This window comes from Pagrus pagrus (genome assembly GCF_965226575.1).
Source record: "Pagrus pagrus genome assembly, chromosome: 12".
Classification (NCBI taxonomy): domain Eukaryota; kingdom Metazoa; phylum Chordata; class Actinopteri; order Spariformes; family Sparidae; genus Pagrus; species Pagrus pagrus.
This window is the reverse complement of record NC_140196.1, coordinates 10,150,722-10,170,528: the sequence shown is the minus strand read 5'-3', so window position 1 is coordinate 10,170,528 and position 19,807 is coordinate 10,150,722. Positions and strand designations below refer to the sequence as shown.

At 39.8% G+C, this 19,807-nt stretch overlaps 3 protein-coding genes across 7 annotated transcripts in view; 2 read left to right on the top strand and 1 right to left on the bottom strand.

Annotated features, from left to right (window-relative positions):
- Positions 1 to 1,444, bottom strand: part of LOC311267250 (laminin subunit alpha-3-like) — a 60,670-nt gene extending 59,226 nt beyond the window's left edge. For both annotated transcript variants that reach the window (XM_084370206.1, XM_084370207.1), the window contains exons 1-2: positions 962 to 1,444; positions 36 to 188 (exon numbers count right to left, since the gene is read on the bottom strand). In XM_084370206.1, coding sequence (XP_084226332.1) covers positions 36 to 188; positions 962 to 1,225 — 417 coding nt within the window. In that variant the 5' untranslated portion in view covers positions 1,226 to 1,444. The remainder of the gene's footprint in view (positions 1 to 35; positions 189 to 961) is intronic.
- A 1,576-nt stretch (positions 1,445 to 3,020) lies between these two features.
- On the top strand, positions 3,021 to 13,133 carry vps4b (vacuolar protein sorting 4 homolog B). Of its 2 annotated transcripts, XM_084369032.1 has the most exons (13): positions 3,021 to 3,447; positions 4,816 to 4,927; positions 5,165 to 5,265; positions 7,548 to 7,659; positions 7,969 to 8,119; positions 8,294 to 8,352; positions 8,522 to 8,641; positions 8,731 to 8,887; positions 9,018 to 9,166; positions 10,863 to 10,944; positions 11,029 to 11,248; positions 11,348 to 11,488; positions 11,582 to 13,133. In XM_084369032.1, exons 1-13 carry the CDS (start codon positions 3,427 to 3,429, stop codon positions 11,681 to 11,683), a joined length of 1,527 nt encoding a protein of 508 aa, XP_084225158.1. In that variant the 5' UTR covers positions 3,021 to 3,426; the 3' UTR covers positions 11,684 to 13,133. The 2 variants fall into 2 exon arrangements, with proteins under 2 accessions (XP_084225158.1, XP_084225159.1); XM_084369033.1 differs by lacking the exons at positions 3,021 to 3,447; positions 4,816 to 4,927; positions 5,165 to 5,265 and adding an exon at positions 6,389 to 6,608.
- Positions 13,134 to 13,400: 267 nt separating this feature from the next.
- Positions 13,401 to 19,789, top strand: kdsr (3-ketodihydrosphingosine reductase). 3 transcript variants are annotated; one of them, XR_014623787.1, is made up of 11 exons: positions 13,401 to 13,885; positions 14,887 to 14,976; positions 15,173 to 15,229; positions 15,369 to 15,434; positions 15,527 to 15,622; positions 16,119 to 16,310; positions 16,612 to 16,695; positions 16,782 to 16,865; positions 16,991 to 17,092; positions 17,177 to 17,392; positions 19,011 to 19,789. XR_014623787.1 is itself a non-coding variant. In XM_084369794.1 (10 exons), the coding sequence occupies exons 1-10, from the start codon at positions 13,697 to 13,699 to the stop codon at positions 17,294 to 17,296; spliced, it is 1,080 nt and encodes a 359-aa protein (XP_084225920.1). In that variant the 5' UTR covers positions 13,401 to 13,696; the 3' UTR covers positions 17,297 to 18,822. The 3 variants fall into 3 exon arrangements, 1 of the variants encoding a protein (XP_084225920.1); XR_014623788.1 differs by having other exon boundaries at positions 17,177 to 17,460; XM_084369794.1 differs by lacking the exon at positions 19,011 to 19,789 and having other exon boundaries at positions 17,177 to 18,822.
- Positions 19,790 to 19,807: the final 18 nt, after the last annotated feature.

The window sequence follows — 19,807 nt, the reverse complement described above, 5'->3', positions numbered from 1 at the left end:
GCTGTTCATAGCAGAGCAAGGTATGATAATCTCACCTGCCCAAGGTCCAGGGTGACGTTCACCTCGTTGTGGATCAGTCCCCTGGAGAGAGGAGGGCTCTGCCACCACCGCTCTGTCCCATCGATGGCGTAGGTCACCGGGTGAGCTTTGTTTGGGTCGATGCCGTTGCAGTAGTCGCAGAACTGACCCTAAATAGAGTCAAACTGTCAGTATGTGGAAAAAGCTTCAGATTCTCATATCATCCAACAAGAAGGCATCAGACAAAGTGTGTGTATGTTTGTAACTCTTGGCTCATTATTATTTAGGATCATCTTCATCTGTACCTCCAGTCCGGTAACACAAGTCCACCATGTGAGAAGGACAGTGAGTAACCACGTCAACACACAACTCAAACACTCTGATGAGACACAACCAAACATTCTTGAACACACATTCTTCCCACACATGCACACCCAAATAATTGTAGCAAACTTCATGTGGGTTTTTGTAATAGAAGGCAAGCACTGGCAGATGCCTAACCTAATGCAGATATGGAAAATATTGCAAACCACAAGTGAATCTTGAGTTTGGAGCAAGGTTTTTGCACGTCCTTTAGCAAAATGCTTGTTCCTACAGTAATGTAGTGGCTTGCATGAGAACTCCTGAGGGGACAAGAGCACTTTTGAAAGGGAATTTCCTTTAAAGAGAAAAAAAAAAAAAACAACTACAATGGTGTAAAACTATTTCTGGCAGTTGCACAACTTGATCGGAGCAGGCAGGATTAAGACACACAGAACATTTAAAAGGGAAAAACAACCAAATATACTTCCTGTGGGTAGTTATAGATTGAATGAAAATGACTGTTCACTATATATATCCGACTGTAATGTAATTCCTTGTTCCAGCGCCTCCATGTCCTTGTTATTCACCTTTTACGCACGAACCAAAAGCCAAACAGAGACCTCATGCAGCTTTTTCTTACCTGTATATTGTGAGAAAGAACTCCGTTGGTCGGTCCTCCGACAAGCTTACAGTATAAATCAGATCTCGGCGTCCCGGACTCATCCTGTCCGCAGGTTGCTGTGGCAGAGATAGTAGACCCCGAAGCGAGGTTGAAATACGGAGGACTCAAACTGAAACCTGTTAAGTCATTAAAGCTTCCTTGTCCCTCTGCGTCCCTGAAAAGTGTTGATGAAAAGGTAAAAAATACAGCGAGGAGATGAGCTCCTCTCATCCCTCTCGCCATGTTCCACAGTGGAGATCCCGGTAGATGCTGAGAGCAACCCGCAGCGTGCAGGTCTTGTCATCTATATATCTCCATAAAATGCGCCCATAAAGGGGGCTGCGCGATGTTCTCTCAGTAGGACTCCGCTGAAGTCACTGACAAGTCTTCAAGTTGATCTCCTGCTGGTGACGGTGTGCTCTCTTTCCGCCGCATGTTTCCAAACTAACGACGGCGGCTCTCCTCTTCCTGACCAAACCGTGCGCCACACTGACTGCAGCTATCAGGTGTCAGGCTGTCGATGGTCTGAGCTCGACGCTAATCCACAGAGAGGGGCCAAAGGTCTGCTGTCACAGTTTACACTGCGTGGAGCAGCAGCACGTCCTCTGTCCTGTCTGCTCTCTTCTGTCTATAAAACACTCTGTAAGTTTAATATAAATAGCCTATATAAATATGCTCAAATATAAAACTTTCCTGTATACTATAATTTTACAATCATCCATCAGGGACCACTTTGAGACTGTTATTGCGTGTCATTTAAAACAGACACGCAGATTATAATCACTGTGAGGAGTATCCTGCAATTTCTTAAAGGTGCACTATGTAGTTTTGGGGAATATTATTGAATCACTGATTGATTTGTTAATGTCTAAACAAACTCAATAAACAAACTCTCTTTGTTTTCATGACTGAGTAAACTGAATAAACAAACTGACCTTAAAGAACGACACAGTTTCATATTGTTTTACTTTGTTTATATGTGGCGGACCCTGCCACCTTTCTAGCTTCAAACAGTGTTCTAGGACCTTATTTTCCTCTGAGAACAGCTTGTTTATTCAGTTATGGACACAATGAATATTTCTGAGTATGTATTATTACCAGGGCTGTTAATCCATTAAAATATTTAATCGTGATTAATCGCATGATTGCCCATATTTACTTTGTGATTAATGGCAAACTAATCGCACATTTTTTATCTGTTCTAAATGTACGTTAAAGGGATATTTTTCAAGTTTTTAATACTCTTATCAACATTGGACTGGACAAATGTGCTTGCTTTATGCAAATGTATGTTTATTATTATTGCAACAATCCCAAACAATGACAAATACTGTCCAGAATATTCTCAAAGGTACTGGATGCTCAAAAAATATGCTGAAAGCATAAAATGCTGCATCGCTTCCTGATGTCCCAAACTAAACATACCTGCGTTAACCGCGCATCAGAAAAGATTAACAGCGTTAGGAGGAATATGCGTTAATATCATGTTAACTTTGAAGGCCCTAATTATATTACCTTTTTAACATTGTAAATATTAAAATTCTGAGTTTGGACTTTGTCTCCAAAACTACATAGTGCCTCTTTAATCACTGCTTCCTGCCAAGGAGGTAATTTTTTTCACCCATGTCCATTTGTTTGTTAGTTTGTCAGCAGGATTACACAAAGTACCTCATTAATCTTGTAAATATTAGTTTGGATTTCTTCTCCAACACGACAAAGTGCCCCTTTAAGCATTTTAAACTGGCTGACAGATAAGTGAAGGGCTAAACAAAATATCAAATATGTACAAATAGAAATGCTAGATTACAACTAAATGTGGAAAATGTGTATGAAACTGTATAATCTACTATTCAAAATGCGTAACATCATATTTATATTATATTTAAGTTTTTGATGCACATCTTATCAATGATCTTTGTATACTGATCTCGGGACGACCTCTAGTGGATCACCTTGTCATCACATGATCGTCATTAGTGAAGTTTAGTGACGCGCATGCGCACACAACATGAAGTCTCAGGTTTTCCATGTCGCTGCTGTAAGAAGAGCAGCCAGACTTGTGTTACAAGTAAAACGACTCTTTTCTGTCTTATTTATGCGTGTTGGTGCTGTCCACGGCCTCAACACAGGATTCACAATAAAAGCTAACGAGTGCGTAAAGTAGCTGTGTCATTAAAACAATTGGCAGCAACTTGTTGTTGTGTTGTCTGTAAAACTTCTACGACAACAAACAAACGTCGTGACTCAGTGGCAGGAGGGTTTCCGCGTCCCAGCAGCAGCATCGCTCTCATTCCTGTGACCGGGCAGGCTGCTTTCTCCGGCGCTGTCAGGGCTCAGGAGCTACCAGGAACTGGTTGTACAGTGACATGACTGGATGAAACGAAACTGGCAGGGATCACAGGTCGACTTTGTTGTGTCTCTAATCCCCACAGGACTCCGCATGAATGGAGCCCACAACTCTACAGGTAGGACGAATAATGATCGATACGAGTGGGAGATTCTTGTTTGTTTATGGGGAGAAGTTTGGGAACAAACACACCGTGCGTGTCATGTAATCTGACAGGTTTCACTTTAACACGCTTTCTAAAGGTGTTGTGCGCTGGGTTTAATGCCCCCCTCCCTGTTTAAGCAGCCCTTACTTTAAATCTAGGACATCTCTCTTAAATCTAGGACATCATGTCAGTATTTCTGTTTACAGCTGACTGAACTCCATCAGTGACTACAAATAGTGATCCACGTCAAGCTGGCACATTCAGTGGCGGTCTGTGAGATGATTCATTCACAGTTAATTAAATGTTTCAGTCGGGGAATGTGACCAGTCATGATATTTTCTCTGTGATCTGAGAGGTTTGTATAATGTTTTTGGTGCCCTACATACAGTAGTAAATTTGATATGCGGTGTAGATCTCGTGGTCTCAATCAGTGTTGGCAAAAGTACCTAAAAGTCACACTTGAGCGACAGTGAAGTCACCATCACAAATAGTACTTCAGTCAAAGTCTTTAAGTAAATGATATTAAATGCACTTAAACACCAAAAGTACAGGTAAACAGTACATGTATGTGTGTATTTGTCAACTGATTATTGACATGCCCAAATATCGGATTCGATATTCGACATATTCGACATTTTCCTGAATTTAAAATGTGCTATATTGGACCTCATACCACATGCAATCTGCAAAGCAACTTGGAAATAAAGTTAGCAAATGGTCAAAATAGACAATCTGCTAATTTTAATATCTTATTTTTTAATAACTTGAGTAAAGTCTATGTGTGGGAAACAGTGTTTCAATATTATATGTTTTATAGGCTACGTGTAATAGTAGGTTTAAGGTGCCCTGTGGGCGACTCATATGCTCACGGTGGGCTGCCAGGTGCTGACGGGCACCGTGTTGGCTGTTCCTGAGTTATAGGGTTAATCTGCTTAAGCAGAAGCTAAGTTGAGTTCCCTTTTACTTTGTTTTATTACACAAAACCAAATCACAATTTAACTGAAAGGGGGAATAGTTGGACACAGACAACAATTCAGCAGCAAATTTAGTCCCTAAAATCATTCTGTCACATCAGAGAAAGTAATCATTTATGACTTTATGCTGATGTCTATGAGCAAATACGTGGGACAGACTTTCTTCACATCATTAGCTCCAAAGCATGTTTAGAAATGATGATGATTTATTTATAATCTTACTGCCATTAGTATAATGACAACACTATACTATATTACTTGTGTTTTGGCTGAAATGTATGCACTTTATAGTCAGATTATCTGAATTTACTGAGAAACATAAGGTGTGATAGTACCTGAAATATTAATTGATTTCCTGCTCTTTCAGAAAGCTATTGCTGTAGCACAGAAGGCCTCACAGGAAGATCAGGATGGGAACTATGAAGAGGCCATCCGCTCCTACCAACATGCTGTCAAGTACTTTCTGCACATTTTAAAACGTGCGTCACCATGACTGGAAACAAAATGCATCCAATGTCAAACAAAAACATCACACATACACCAACAGTCTCTACATGGTATCATCACTGAACGCCTGATGGATAAATTAGCATCTAGAAATAAAATGACTTGACTATTAATGTTTTTTGTTGATGTGCCAAATTTAAATTTTGCCATCCTTATAACTTGTTATGAAAGCCTGAATGGTATTAAATGAATGTTTTCCTTCCCATCAGGTGAACCCCAGGGTAAAGACGGCAACCAGAAGATCAGAGATAGTTGTAAACAGTACCTGGACAGAGTGGAAGAACTACAGGAGTACCTAGTGAATAAAGAGGTTGCTATAGAAATTAAATACATATTTCCTTTACAGATATGATTATTTTTCTTAAAGAGGTCATATTGTGCTAATTTTCAGGTTCATACTTTTATTTGGAGGTCCTAGTTTACATACTTTAATACAAATAAAAAACTTTAATAAAAAAAAAAACACATTATTTTTCTCACATGGTGCTTTGCTGCAGCATCCCTTTACAAACTGTGTCTTGAACACTCCATTTTAGCTACAGAGTGAGACACCTCGCCTCTGGTCAATCTTGGTGAGAGTTGCACATGCGCATTACTTAACGGGCAGGATGTAGCCAATCAAAGGCAGAGTAGGGCGTGTCATGCCGAACAAGGTAGTGTGATCTAAAATAACACTGCTACAGCAGTAGCAACTGTATGTCTGCTGACTGACTAGTGTGTATATATTTTATAATACATATATAAAAATCTATATTTATATAACACCTGTTACATAGTGACGCACATAAGTTACAGATGTAAAGGCTCGACTCCAAACCAGGCGTTTCAGGCAGTGCAGGAGCCGCGTTTTCTGTGGGAAAGGAGTAACTCCCTTTGGCATGCAGACTTTTTACTTGCACAAAAATGCTACATAACACAATAAAGGAAAGGCAAAACCCCAAAAAATCATAATATGACCTCTTTAAATAGTAATGGCACAATGGTCTGGCTGTGCTGCAGCATGAGTGGACTATTGTCAATGTCATTTTCATTTTTAATTTTAATTTTTTCAACCTGGTAGATGATAGATAATGCTAATGTTGATAGTTCATTCATTGTTGTGCAGTTTATTGTTTATTTTTGGTAAAGCCATACACTGTATATAAATAAGTAGGGGTGTGGCCAATGGGTTCACCCATAACCAAAGGCATCGCCCAACAAGCCACATGAAAATCAAAGAATAAAAGTTTTTAAAAAAGGATTATAAAATAGGATTAAGGTAATAAATGTGATTTAAACAGGAGCCAAATGTAGTCCCAATTAATCCCCAATCTTAATTTAATAGTTTTTAGATAAAATGACTCAATAATTTCCAATTGTAAACGCGCAGTGAGATTCTCTGAACTGCACCGAGGCTACGTCTTGACGTCATTGCATTCCGTGCACGCGAGTATCGACTATTAATGCGGAAGTTCCCTCCTCGGTCTTCCTCGGCAGCGATCTAAGAAACGAAAACAAGCCTGACAAAAAACTCGATTGTCGCGTTAAGAGTCGATTTGAAAGGCTTCATTCTAAAGAAGTGTGTTTAAAAGTTGTTTACTCACGGCGGCGTTACATTCGTTTCGATTATTGGACAAGTGATCGGCCGTTATGGCTACCAACAATAATTTACAGGTAAGTTGAGGACCAGCCCCGGAGCTGACTAAAGCGGGTAGCGTGAACTAAATAAGCTAACAAAGTTGTTCGCGTCTCGCACTAAACTGCAAAAGTACACTATTTGTTTATAATGTAAACGCCTCACCTCATTTTGTTGGCTGGCGTTCGATATATATGCGTCCAACGGCGTACAATAGCTGAACGTTTTCAAGACTAGCTGCTAATTAGCATGTTTAGCTAACTTAGCTAACCAAGGCATGAATTCGGAAGTTAACTTGTGATCAACAAAAGGAGCATAAAAGGTGACATTGTGGCCCGTATGTAATATAATACTGCTGTTACCCGCTGATACAGTAATTTACATGTAGTTGTGGTTATTTCGGCATAACATGATCACGAACTTGTGTTGAAGATCAAGGGGAGCTAATGAGATTAACGTTGCTAGCTAGCTAACTGATTTTATATGGCCTCTAAAAAGACATCCTTTTCAAATAGAAAGCAAAACTGTAACTGATATATTCTGTACAGGTTGTGTTACGAGTACTCAATATGTTGTACTTGCATTTTAAAGCTTCGGTAACAAGAAGGAAGTGAAAGAGTGCATTCAAATGTAGGTTGAGACAATACATGGTGTGCGCAGTGTCACCACACAGGACAGGAGTTGTATGCAGTCTGATCTTTAACGCTATATATAGTACATTACGATAACTGCATAACATTATGTAGGAAGGTTGCCTGCGACTGATATAGTGACTAATGTAGGCCTGTTTGACACTTTTATTAAGCCAATTTCATAACTTACACGTCATTTTGTATTGATGTTTGTGTTGATTGGCATATATGACTTTCATAAGTCAAAGACATTGCTATAACTCCACACTGTTGTCTTTATTCTTCATTCTAGTTGCCTACAAGTGTCAGTATAACTAACACTGAACTGTGTCTCTGTAATTCTAGAAAGCCATTGATCTTGCCAGCAAGGCGGCTCAGGAGGATAAAGCTCAGAACTACGAGGAGGCTCTGCGCCTGTACCAATCTGCTGTTCAGTACTTCCTCCATGTGATGAAATGTAAGGCATAAGACAGCACACTGGTATAATTGTATGGTGTTCACACTTTGATAATTGCAGCTGTTTGTTGTCAGCTTCACATATCTCAAAATGACACGCACGCTATATTGTACGCTGTCATAACAAAGACAACGACAGTAACATTGAAAAGAAGTGTTTAGATAATAGTTAGATGTGATTTATTTTATTTTTTTCTTGATATACTTACCAGTTTACACTAATGCTGAAATGCCAAGAACGAGGGTGATGACTCGTTTGTGAACAAATATTTGAACCTGAAATAATTGTTGTTGTGCTTATTCCTGACAGATGAAGCCCAGGGTGAAAAAGCCAAGCAGAGCATACGGGCAAAATGCGGTGAATACTTGGACAGAGCAGAGAAGTTGAAGGAGTATCTAAAGAAGAAAGAGAAAGCTCCTCCCGCTAAGCCTGTCAAAGAATCAGGATCTGAGGACAAAGGGTGTGTTTTGTGGGTGGGGCAGTGGAATATGTGATAACCCTAACCCTAACCCTATTCAGACCTGTATGGGTAATCAGTGTTGCTTTTGATTTATAGGAAAATATAATAGATTATTTTTAACTTGTAATATAGATTTCTATATCTATTTTTATGATTATATATTTGTGTTTCCAGGAATGAAAGCGATGAAGGTGATGATCCAGAGAAAAAGAAGTTCCAAAATCAACTCTCAGGTTTGTAATATTCCTTTTTGCTGACCATTACTCCTTCTGCAGGTATTTATTCAATCTCAACTGAGACGTGTCGTAATATTTGTTGATTTCCTGTGAGCTTGTTACATGCAATCTGTCGTAATTGAGGCATTATTTAGACTCCTCGGTAATGTAGTGTTATTTTCTCCAGGTGCAATCGTAATGGAGAAACCAAACATCAAATGGAACGATGTTGCTGGTTTAGAGGGAGCCAAGGAGGCACTGAAAGAGGCTGTTATTCTTCCAATCAAATTCCCCCACCTTTTCACAGGTATTATATATTATTTAAAAGGGAGACAGTTAATGATTTTTGTTGTTATTTGAACATATAAACTAAATTACCTTTTGCTTGACTGACAGGAAAGAGAACTCCATGGAGAGGGATCTTGCTCTTTGGACCTCCAGGTACTGGAAAGTCCTATCTGGCTAAAGCCGTTGCCACAGAGGCAAACAACTCAACCTTCTTCTCCATCTCCTCGTCTGACCTTGTCTCCAAATGGCTTGGAGAGAGTGAAAAGTAAGTCATATAAACGGGAAGCACAAAATCAAAGGTCAAGCATACAATATACTGCAGCCAGCAGCATGTTGATGTTTAATATTTCATACATATATTTTATATATATTTCAACATCCCTTTTGCTTCCCAGGTTGGTGAAGAATCTTTTTACCCTTGCAAGGGAGCACAAGCCTTCCATCATCTTCATTGATGAGATCGACTCCCTGTGCGGCTCAAGGAGTGAGAACGAGAGCGAGGCTGCTCGCCGTATTAAGACAGAGTTCCTGGTTCAGATGCAGGGTAAGTCAGAAGAGCTAATTAATTACTGAATATTGTAATAAATTAAAGTAAATGTATTCTCTCAATATTACATGTTACACAGTCTCCACTTTTACTGTAAATTGTTTAATAATGCTTAAAACAGCCTGTGGGATTTAAAATGGCAGGTCAAGTAGAAAATAGATTTTTATGCACTAAGTGAAGCAACCCACGTCGTAATTTTTCGCTGGAATCATTATACATAAATGGAACGGGATAGACAAATGTATCGCTATAGAAACTAGAGCTGTGCACAGGAAAAAAACTATAGCTGCAGTGGAAGATGCCTCGAAGGTATTTTTTTACGTAACCCTAAAATGTTTAAGGCTGCCAAGACCTTTCAGATTAATGTTGTATCTGCAGCAGCGCTTTAAATAGAATCAACCTTTACAGGCATGCTGATTCACACCCATAAACTGATGTTAGAGCAGATATGTTCTTTGACGGGTGAGGGAAAACACCTGCAGTGACATCACCGACAGGTGTGGCCAGAAGTGCAATGTGTTTTTAACAACCCCACTTCCAAAATAGTTGATACGCTGTGTACAACATAAATACAACTTTTTTTGATGTACACTCAATTGAAAACAGTACAGAGACGATACATTTCATGTCAACAGCGTGTTCAAAACAAGACGGGACAGGGGCAACAAAAGACTGAGAACGTTTGGAACATTCCAAGTGTCATTACAAGTGAACGGGTTAATTGGTAACAGGGGAGGGTATCATGATTGTGTATGGAAGGGGCATCCTCGAAAGGCTCAGTCGTTCATAAGCAAGGATGGGGTGAGGTTCACCACTTGGTGAAACACATGAGTGTATAAAGAGTATTACTACCATGTTCTCTTGAACAGTTGTCGGTAAACGCTGTTTGTTTATCAAAAGGTTGCCTTCTGTTTTTATTTATGTTTTAAACAACGCCAAAACCTTTTTAGAATCAGGTTTGTAGACGAAAACCCAACAACAGCAGTTAACTCAAAAGTAAAGGAAAATATAGATACTGTCTTCAACTAATTTAACCAAGGGGGACACTAAAGGTGAAAACAATACCTTTTTAATGCGCTGGTCAACTTTCAATTTTTGTGTTATTTTGATTTCATTATATGTTTTCCTTCTGATTAGTGGAAAGAAAAGGCCCAAAAAACATAGCTAGGTATTTACTTTGTTTATATTTCCTGTTTTGGAAATGTATGCAAATGAGGGCATATGTACTTTAAATAGCATCATTTGGATATTTGAACATAAAGTATCAGAAAACTTGTTTTGGAAATGTATGCAAATGAGGGCATATGTACTTAAATAGCATAATTTGGATATTTGAACATAAAGTATCAGAAAACTTGTGATAGAAAAAAATAAAATAATAACAATACTAATAAATCATGTGTTATCCATCCATGATGATATGGACCCAACTTCCGAGACGTTGTTAACTATATTGCAGCCTATTACCCAGAAGTTCAGCATCCAGTACTTACAATAAATTGTTGAAGTTGCTTACCTCTGAGCAATACTGATTCATTTTTTTCCTGACACTTTTCATCATATGTCAGGATCAGGCAGCTGCCGTCTGTTGTAACATGGGGGAACCATCATGTGTCAGTGAAAGCAGCAGCAAATCATTGTTTAGATGTTAAATATTTAGGTGTGTATTTACCCTGACTTTTTTGTTTTGCAGGTGTGGGGATTGACAATGAGGGAATCCTGGTACTTGGGGCAACAAACATCCCGTGGACCCTTGACTCAGCCATCAGGAGACGGTAGTTGTTATTTCTGGATAAATGTTCTAAGTACCTATTTTGTAGTTTACTTTTGCTTACTGTGCAACAATAATACTTTCTCAGATTTGAGAAGAGGATCTACATCCCGCTGCCTGAGGAGCACGCCCGCTCCTTCATGTTCAAGCTCCATCTGGGTTCCACTCCAAACAGTCTCACCGAAAGCGACTTTGTCACTCTGGGCAAGAAGACAGAAGGATACTCGGGAGCAGATATCAGTATCATTGTCAGAGATGCTCTTATGCAGCCAGTTCGAAAGGTCCAGTCAGCAACCCACTTCAAACGGGTACGTCTTTTTTTAAATATCTGTCTCTGTTTTATGCTTAACTGTTGTAGTTGACTAATTACCTCTACTGTTTTCACTCCTCTAATTGATTTAAATAAGGTACGAGGACCATCAAGAGCTGACCCCAACGTTGTTGTAGAGGATCTCTTGACTCCCTGCTCACCTGGTGATCCCAACGCGATTGAAATGACATGGATGGAAGTCCCTGGAGAGAAGCTACTGGAGCCTGTAGTATGCATGGTAAGGATAGAAAATGCAACTGTACTATACACGATATATTAGAGCCATAACATTAGTACTATATTGCCGTAACACTGTTTTTCGTCTTTTCAGTCTGACATGATGAGGTCTCAGGCCAGCACAAAGCCAACAGTCAATGAACAAGATCTGGACAAACTGAAAAAATTCACAGAGGACTTTGGACAGGAAGGCTAGGTGGGATGAAGGAGCCAAGCCAAACCAAAGCAAAGGAATTGTGATTGTCTCTCTTTACTGTCCTTGTCCTGTTATTCTGTCTCTGTCTCATCATAATCATGCATCAGGCCTCGTGGTTTATCGTGAATGGGCAAGATTACCACTCCTTCTTGCCGAACTGATAGCCACATTAAGGGTGGAGAACTTAGTTTTATTCGACATTCACCATTTTCCAAAGAAAATTAAAGACCTCCCAACTGCAGCTGATCTAATAAAAGAATATGTAGATGGTTATTTGAGTTATGCACTAAAGACTAAAGGTATTAATGACCAGAATACCCAAGCGACTTACAGAAACAAATGGCAGACATACACGACAATTATTGCAATTGAGGTTATTGAAATCAAGGTAATTTATTTTAAGTAAGGCCTAGCTCTCACGTCCTTGTTTTTCAATCAGAATACATCTCACTAGACTATAAAAAACACCTTATATCTATTTTATTATGAAAAAACAAGCATCTTGTAGTGTATACTGTACTTTGTGGAATGTTTAAATCTTGGGCTGGTGGATTGAAGTGGGTTCATAGGATTTGCTGTGGTGAAAAATGTCAGTTGTCTCAAGGTGGTGGATGTTTAGAGTTTTGAGGCAGAGATACTCAGGATGAGAGCTGCATTAGGCCCTGTGGAAATTCAGGATTATTCATCAAGTTTCCTGATAAATGACAAATTTTATTTGTTTACTCTTTGTCATTTAAATCTAACATGATTAATAGGTTGGATCACCAATGGTGCTGGATCAGCATATTTTACATTTTTTCAACAACTCCATAGCTCTGAATTGCTATGTCACGCAGCTTGCGAAAAACAAACAAACCATGGTTTGTTTTTGGCAATCTACTGTACATATTTACCATAACTGTCTGTGGGCTTCGCTGATTATCCTTATTGCAAACTGCAACAAACAAAGCCTTATACTCAGATAAAGTCACATTGCGGATTTTGATAAAACAAGACTGAGGTGTTGAAGTTGGACACTGATGGCTCAGGTGGAGAGATCATCTTCTTGTATACGTTACTACATAGGAATGCATCTCCAAGCATGAACTTTATGTAGCCATAAGTGGCAGTGTGCACCATGTGCCTTCTAGAAAAGCTGCAAGATTCTTTTTTATTGTTTTATTTCCAAATTGGTCATACTGCGTATATCCAGTGCTTTGTCACTACAACTAAGAAGTGTATACTTGCACATTTCATGTAAGCTCTTTGAGAGCTTGTATACATTTGTACTCTTTTGCTCCTACGGTGTGAAAACTGTCTCTTCTGAGTTTTGATGGTCTTTTATTTTACTGTAAATGTCTATACATATAGCCAACTCTTAGCCTTTTCTTTGTGAAGAGGTCACCCATGCATACGATTTTCTGTTTTTCATTTCCATAATGTAAATAAATAAAAGTTATAGCTACCTAAAGTGAAGCCGTTTTCTTTTGTGTAACAAATTCACTAGTTGTTCACAATAGAGCTGTAGGCTCTCAAAGAAAGATTGCACAACTTAGGACGGGTCGTGCTACTGTCTTATATCAGTTGACACACACCTGGGGGCTGGCTGAGTGTGAAGAGCAGGTGTGTGCCTAACTGGAACGGATACGACGAACGAGGGGGGTGGAGCGTTGGATTGTGGGAGTTGTAGTTGCAGTGCGCCCGAGAAGTGTTGTGATTCTAGAGAAACGCTTTCGGCTTTAGAACTACAAGAACCAGGTGCAAGCAGTAGGCGTCCGTTTGCAGTGCACAGTTCGATTTGTTTTGGTTTATGCAGACTGCGCTTTGTCACGGGGGAGCCGAAGTCCGCCGTGATACTTTTACCTGGCCTTTCCCCTTCTGACTCACTGACAAACCCCGGAACAACTCCTCCTCCGAGGTCTGCGTTTCGCCACCCCCCTTTCAGGGCCGCCGCCTGTCTCGTCGCTCTGTTATCGGACCCCAGAAGCTGGCCTGCTAGTTAGCAAACAAGCTAACGATTGCCTGATTTCACCCATGTCCTCTGAAGAAGGGTTGAGCTCATCGATCACGGATTGGTTTTTCATCAATTCCTGGTGGCTCCTTCTACCGTTCATAATGCTTCTCGTAGTTGCTGCCTTCATTGTGGCTTTTGTGTTGCTGTTATACATGATATCGCCCCTCATTAGTCCCAAACCTTTGAAACTGAACGGGGCCCACGTCGTGGTAAGTGCACCACAGTGCTAAAATACTTGTAACGGTAGCTAACGTTCACTCTGACGTTCCAACCAACCGAGCTAGCTAGCTGAGTGTACGTCCTAAAGTTGCGGTGTTTAATATTATACCTTTGACACTCGCATTAATTGTTCCAGTTAATAACCTATCATAACTTTTTAAACAAACTGTTTTTTTGTGTGTAGAATTTGTAATGATAGTCAACTGTCAGCTATGAGGAGTGACACACCCACATGACGAGTTAACGTCAAGTAACATTAATGAGCTAACAGCTAATGCTAACATCAGAACTCACTGCTAACGGTCACTATTTCATAAGACTGAGATTCAGCTAGGTAATGCAGTCTATCCTGGCTGTATGCTCCCATCATGAAGGCTATAACATTTACTTCTAATTCAACATGGTTACTAGACAATTTTACTTGTTAAGAAAAAAACCGGTATAACCCAATACATTTCAATAGTGGTACAAATAAAGAGGCCTCCTAAATTATTATGTTGTTAGTTGTAACAGCACCTCTCTCAAACAGTTTGACCAAACTGGCATGCCTGTTATAGTAAACTGCATTATTTTTTGCTTTGTGTACGTAATAAAAAGTCAACTGGGTGTAGTTTGACTCATTTCATTGTATAGATGTGGTAACCCCACAGCAGAATTGACTAACAAATGTCTAACTTTGTGTAGTTGCGCAACAAACTGGAAACATAAGCAATACTACTCAAAATGAGTGAGGGATATTGGGATATTTTAGTGTTTTACTTGATTGTTAATTCTGTAACATATCAGGATTTTTATTTGTGTTTTGTGAATATCTTTGGTGCCCAAATGTGACACATTTCATTTGACTTGTGCACCCATATCACAATATCCCTACCTCATTTTGAGTAATGTACATTTCCAGTTTATCTCCTCCACACAGTCTGTGAGTTGCAAATCAGCTACACCACATTCGACCTGTAATTAATTATCTTCTTACCCTTTGAATTTTCAGGTGACTGGAGGCTCAAGTGGGATTGGGAAATGCATTGCAGTCGAGTGCTACAGGCAAGGTGCATTCATCACTTTGGTGGCACGAGATGAGGTCAGCAGCAAAAACTACATTCAACCATTCATTCCTTTGTGCCTAACCTAGTAATAACTTGTTTGTTGGTGCAGTCACCTGCATTTGAGCATTCATATTCTGATGATTTGACATGTTTTTAAGGTGAAACTTGATGGTATATATAAGCGTTTGCACAAGATTTTGTAACTGATTAAACATGCACTTTGTACCTTAGGCTAAATTGCTTCAAGCAAAAAAAGAGGTGGAGAAATTTGCCATCAATGACAAGCAGGTATGGGTTTAGTGTTTATTTCATCATTACAATATAAAGATGTCACTCTCAGATGTTGTTTTAAACCTTCTGTATAGTTGTTCACACAAGCTTTTAATGTAATACATTGCATACAGTCATGTACAATTTGCTCACTCAGGTGGTGCTCTGCATATCAGTGGATGTTTCCAGTGATTATAGCCAGGTGGAAAGTGTGATAAAACAGGTAATGTTACCCTCGTATCAGCAGTGGAACATCTCAGATTCCTTTAATAATTCAGTGGTGAAGTTCTGAATTGGCTTTTTCGTGTCGTGCAGGCCCAAGAGAAGCTGGGGCCCGTTGATATGTTGGTGAACTGTGCTGGAACGTCCATTTCTGGAAAGTTTGAGGACGTGGAAGTGGACCGTTTCAAAGTAGGTACCCGGAAATTCAACGAGGACACGGCCATGGTGTTACTTATGTTCAGAAGTCAAAAAGCTTCTCTGAATTACTAAACACAGTTTTAATAGAAAAATATTCTCTGCTCGTATTCACACCTGAATGATCAAAAAAGAGTCATCAATGAATCTATCATACTCTCTTTTAACAAGTTCACATGTTTCCGAGTTACTGTGGAAACAAAACTTACACCACTGTCCTGAATTTTTCTGGGGATATGAGAATCAAACAATATTGACCATTTTATTTTTATTTTTATCCATAGAACATTGCCTTTTGGTCATCAAACAAATATGATGTAATAATTTTATTAAAACAAATCTATTTCACCTAGACAAACTTGGTAAGTGCACCTAAGACCACATAATTGGTCTGTATGTGTTATATACATTCTGTTTTTAACAGAAATGAGCTAGAAATTGTTCATCAGCATTCGGGTCACTGTGTGAACTTGTGTCTCGTTTCAAACAGAAACTGATGGAGGTGAACTACCTGGGCAGCGTTTACCCAACACGGGCCGTCATAACCACCATGAAGGAGCGAAGAATGGGCCGCATCATGTTCGTGTCCTCCCAAGCGGGTCAAATCGGCCTGTTTGGATACACTGCCTACTCCCCATCCAAGTTTGCCCTGCGTGGTTTAGCGGAGTCGCTGCAGATGGAGGTGAGTTTTTGGCCTCTCACGCTTGAATGCCCCTTCAGTACAGATCTCCACTGCATACCAAGCAAACAGGGTGCATTCAGTCAACCTCACAATGCATCTAGTTAAAATAATTTAGCTCATATGTTATATTTTTTGTCATCTTGCTGCTGAGGGATAATGAGTATTTTGGTGTTAACAAGGATTCCTAATCTGTCTATATGGGGCAAGTTTATTGCCCAAAGACAATGTGTATTAAACACAGTCATTAAGGCTCAGTGATAGGACATAATGCTCAGTGAGTGTTGTTGTTCTTCCACTCCAGATAAAGCCATACAATATCTATGTGACTGTGGCCTACCCCCCTGACACTGACACTCCAGGATTGGCTGAGGAAAATAAGACAAAGGTAAACATCTTTTTAACAAAATACATAGTAACATCATTTTGCTTCTATTTGCCCCATATTTAAAAGCTTTTCTGATTTCTTCTTAGCCTCTTGAGACCAAATTAATTGCTGAAACCTCTGGAGTTTGCCAACCGGACCAAGTGGCCAAAATCATTGTTCGGGATGCAGTGGTAAGAAATCCAGTTCACCTGCCACTGAACCCACCAAGCTTTTTTTCCATTTTAAACATAAAGTAAACGACTTTGGAGGAAGATGGACAATCCTGAGATGCCTGTTTTTTCCTTTGCTCTTGTAGCAGGGGAACTTCAACAGCTCTGTGGGACCTGATGGTTACATGCTGTCAGCCCTCACCTGTGGCATGTCACCTGTCACCTCCATCACAGAAGGTCTCCAGCAGGTAAAGCCTGGCCTTTCATATTGTCACATTGGCAGAAGCACTGTGAAATTCAGAAGTTCCAACATCGATTTCTCTTCTGTACAGATTGTTACCATGGGATTGTTTCGCACCATCGCCCTCTTCTACTTGGGGAGTTTTGACAGCATTGTGCGCCGCTGCATGATTCAGAGGGAGCAGTCGAAAGCAGCTGATAAGAGGGAGTAACAGCAGCCTTACCTTCTTCACAGCCCCACCTCTTCCTCCTCCTCCACACCCACCATCCCACCCCCTCCTCCAGCCTGTACTAGTGCACAACCGTAGGTGGGGATAAAGGCCAAGCTTTGAGTGCTTTTCTGATATCAACTTAACAGATGGGATGAAAGAAAACGGTAGATGTTTACTCTTTGCTTGTCCAGTTATGTAACACCTCCATAGACTTCACACTTTATATTTCATTCCTCTCAAAGCATTTCAGTGACTTCTCAGTTAAATGTGTCCACCTGCTTCATTTTGTGGGAGCAGCCTTACTTTAAGGGAATGAGGGCAGACTAAACATCCCACAGCCTGGTTTTAAAGTAGGAATCACGCCTCCCTGTCTCCACTTGCACTGTGCTGTTTTTTTTTTCTCATCGAGAGGAAAAGCAGCAGATAGCTTGTCCGACTGGTTGTGCCAAATATGGCTTGATGTCCCTTCACACCAGGGGCTATAGTGAAAACCAGAATGGTAATGCTCTGTTTCCTTTATTTGTTTGGTTTCCCTTAATAATTCCCTCCTTCTCTACCTTTTCATACCACAAGTCTTTGCAGGCAAAGCACCTTCCTGTTTGACTGAGTAACCTCTGTGTGTGGAACCAGTTGTGACCCACAGCGATTTGTTTATGCTGTGGGATGTTTTGTTTTTGTGCTCTGTGTGTGAACCAAGCCAGGATGTGATATCGTGGAGAGAGAGCGAGAGAGAGAGAGCATGTGTGATGTATTTGATTGTTTGTTCAATTTTACTAATGCAAAAACATGATTCCAGAAGATAATAATATTCAAAAAATGTTAGAGGCACTGTTGAAGCAAAGGTTTTTTGTGTAAACTCTGTGCAATGAATGTTGTTTTTGTGTGTGTGTTTGCTGTGACTGAGCCAATCCCCTGGGGAGAGAAAAGCCATTAGATTATATTGTCTCGGGAAGAAAAACACCAAATTATTTCTCACAATCCCATCGTGTTGCATTGAGAAAGGAAAGCAGGTACTATGAGTCGAAGCCATGGAGTCAGAGCATTGTGAGGAAAGAAAAGACAAGCACAGGTAAATTCACTTCTCGCCTGTGAATTTGACTACGTAGAAAACTTATTTTTGTCATTCAACGTGTGAAAGGAAGCGTTTCATTTTTACATGCAGTTCTATGTGTCGGTGCACATACTCAGCCACCCTGGTCATGATCCAAGTGGGATCCATAATCTGTTCGGGTGGTGCAAGTCAGGGCAGGGCAAGGCTTGCTGGTTCGAGTCATGTCCCTGTAGGTCTAGTGAGGGCGCTAGAGATTTGTTTAACATAAAGGCCAAAATAGTAGAGGGGTGAGCATATGGAAGTGTGATCCTTGCCCCTCTGCTGTCACGCTGTCATGCACAGTCGGGACTTTGTAGCTCCCTTAATATTGATTCCCTCCTGATTTCTGTCAAGCCTTGAATATCTTGTGTTCACTATGTTTTTTTTTCCTATATGTTTTGCATATAGAGGGAGGAAAATTACAGTGTTGACTCTTGCAAGTCTTCCTTTGGTCCATCACAAACGGGGAGAATGTACTTTAATACAAAGCATACAAATCAGAACATGAGAATATTATTTTTAAATACACCAATATTTGAATGCCAAAATGTGTTAAGACAATTCGTGTAGATGCAATGCATTTATTTGAGATTTATTTCGATGTTGCTGCTCTGTTGATCTTAGAGTTAGTTCGTTGAAGCTGTGGAGCAGCGTGGGGACCCATTCTGAGCCTTAAGACGTGACTACTGATGAAGCTAATGCTATAAGAATGGACCTGTCCACAGAGCAATGTGGCTTAACCCACATGTTGTTTACCAGTTCATTTCACTTAAATCTTTAATACTTTTCAGTGTAAAATGCCAGCTGTTTTCTTTGTGTATTTTGTCAGTTTCCAGTCTTTGTATGACAAAAAGAAGCCTTACTGAAACCCAAGATATGAAAGTGAGAATGGATGACTGATGTTGGATGATGTTCTCATTTGATATTGGTTAAAGGCATACTGTCCTGCACTCAAAAGCTTTTCATTATTGTACATTTATTGCCATTAAGAGTTCTGTTTTACCTTGAGGTAGCGACACGTAGTTGATAGAACATGTAGCCCATATAAAAGCAGTTCAGTTCGGACATTTTGTTTTAACCTTTTAAGCTATGCAAATGAAGCCTATGCTTACGGTATGTTTGAGCATACAGTCGAGATGTAAGTTCTGTAACAGTCACGCTAGTTTTCCCCCCCATAGGAATGGTGTCATCATCAGATACTTAACCAGGTTTTAAGTATTGAACGTGAAAGTCATAATGCACTCTTTTGTTTCATTCTTCTTTCTTGCGTTTCTATTTTGATTTTCTGCCAAAAAACTTAACACCTTCACCTTGTGTGCCATTGAAAGAAAATGTGAGAAGTGGAACGTTTCTTTGTCTTATTTTCTTACATTATAAACTAAATAAATACCTGTGAAGAAAAAACAAAATCTAAGTCTCGA

Excerpts from the sequence above, each read along its gene's own strand:
- kdsr (XM_084369794.1), top strand. The coding sequence starts at position 13,697 with ATGTCCTCTGAAGAAGGGTTGAGCTCATCGATCACGGATTGGTTTTTC. Across the intron at positions 15,230-15,368 it reads TTGCCATCAATGACAAGCAG|GTGGTGCTCTGCATATCAGT; the intron begins GTATGGGTTTAG and ends TTGCTCACTCAG. Across the intron at positions 17,093-17,176 it reads TCACAGAAGGTCTCCAGCAG|ATTGTTACCATGGGATTGTT; the intron begins GTAAAGCCTGGC and ends TCTTCTGTACAG.
- vps4b (XM_084369032.1), top strand. The coding sequence starts at position 3,427 with ATGGAGCCCACAACTCTACAG. Across the intron at positions 10,945-11,028 it reads GACTCAGCCATCAGGAGACG|ATTTGAGAAGAGGATCTACA; the intron begins GTAGTTGTTATT and ends ATACTTTCTCAG. Across the intron at positions 11,489-11,581 it reads TGGAGCCTGTAGTATGCATG|TCTGACATGATGAGGTCTCA; the intron begins GTAAGGATAGAA and ends TCGTCTTTTCAG.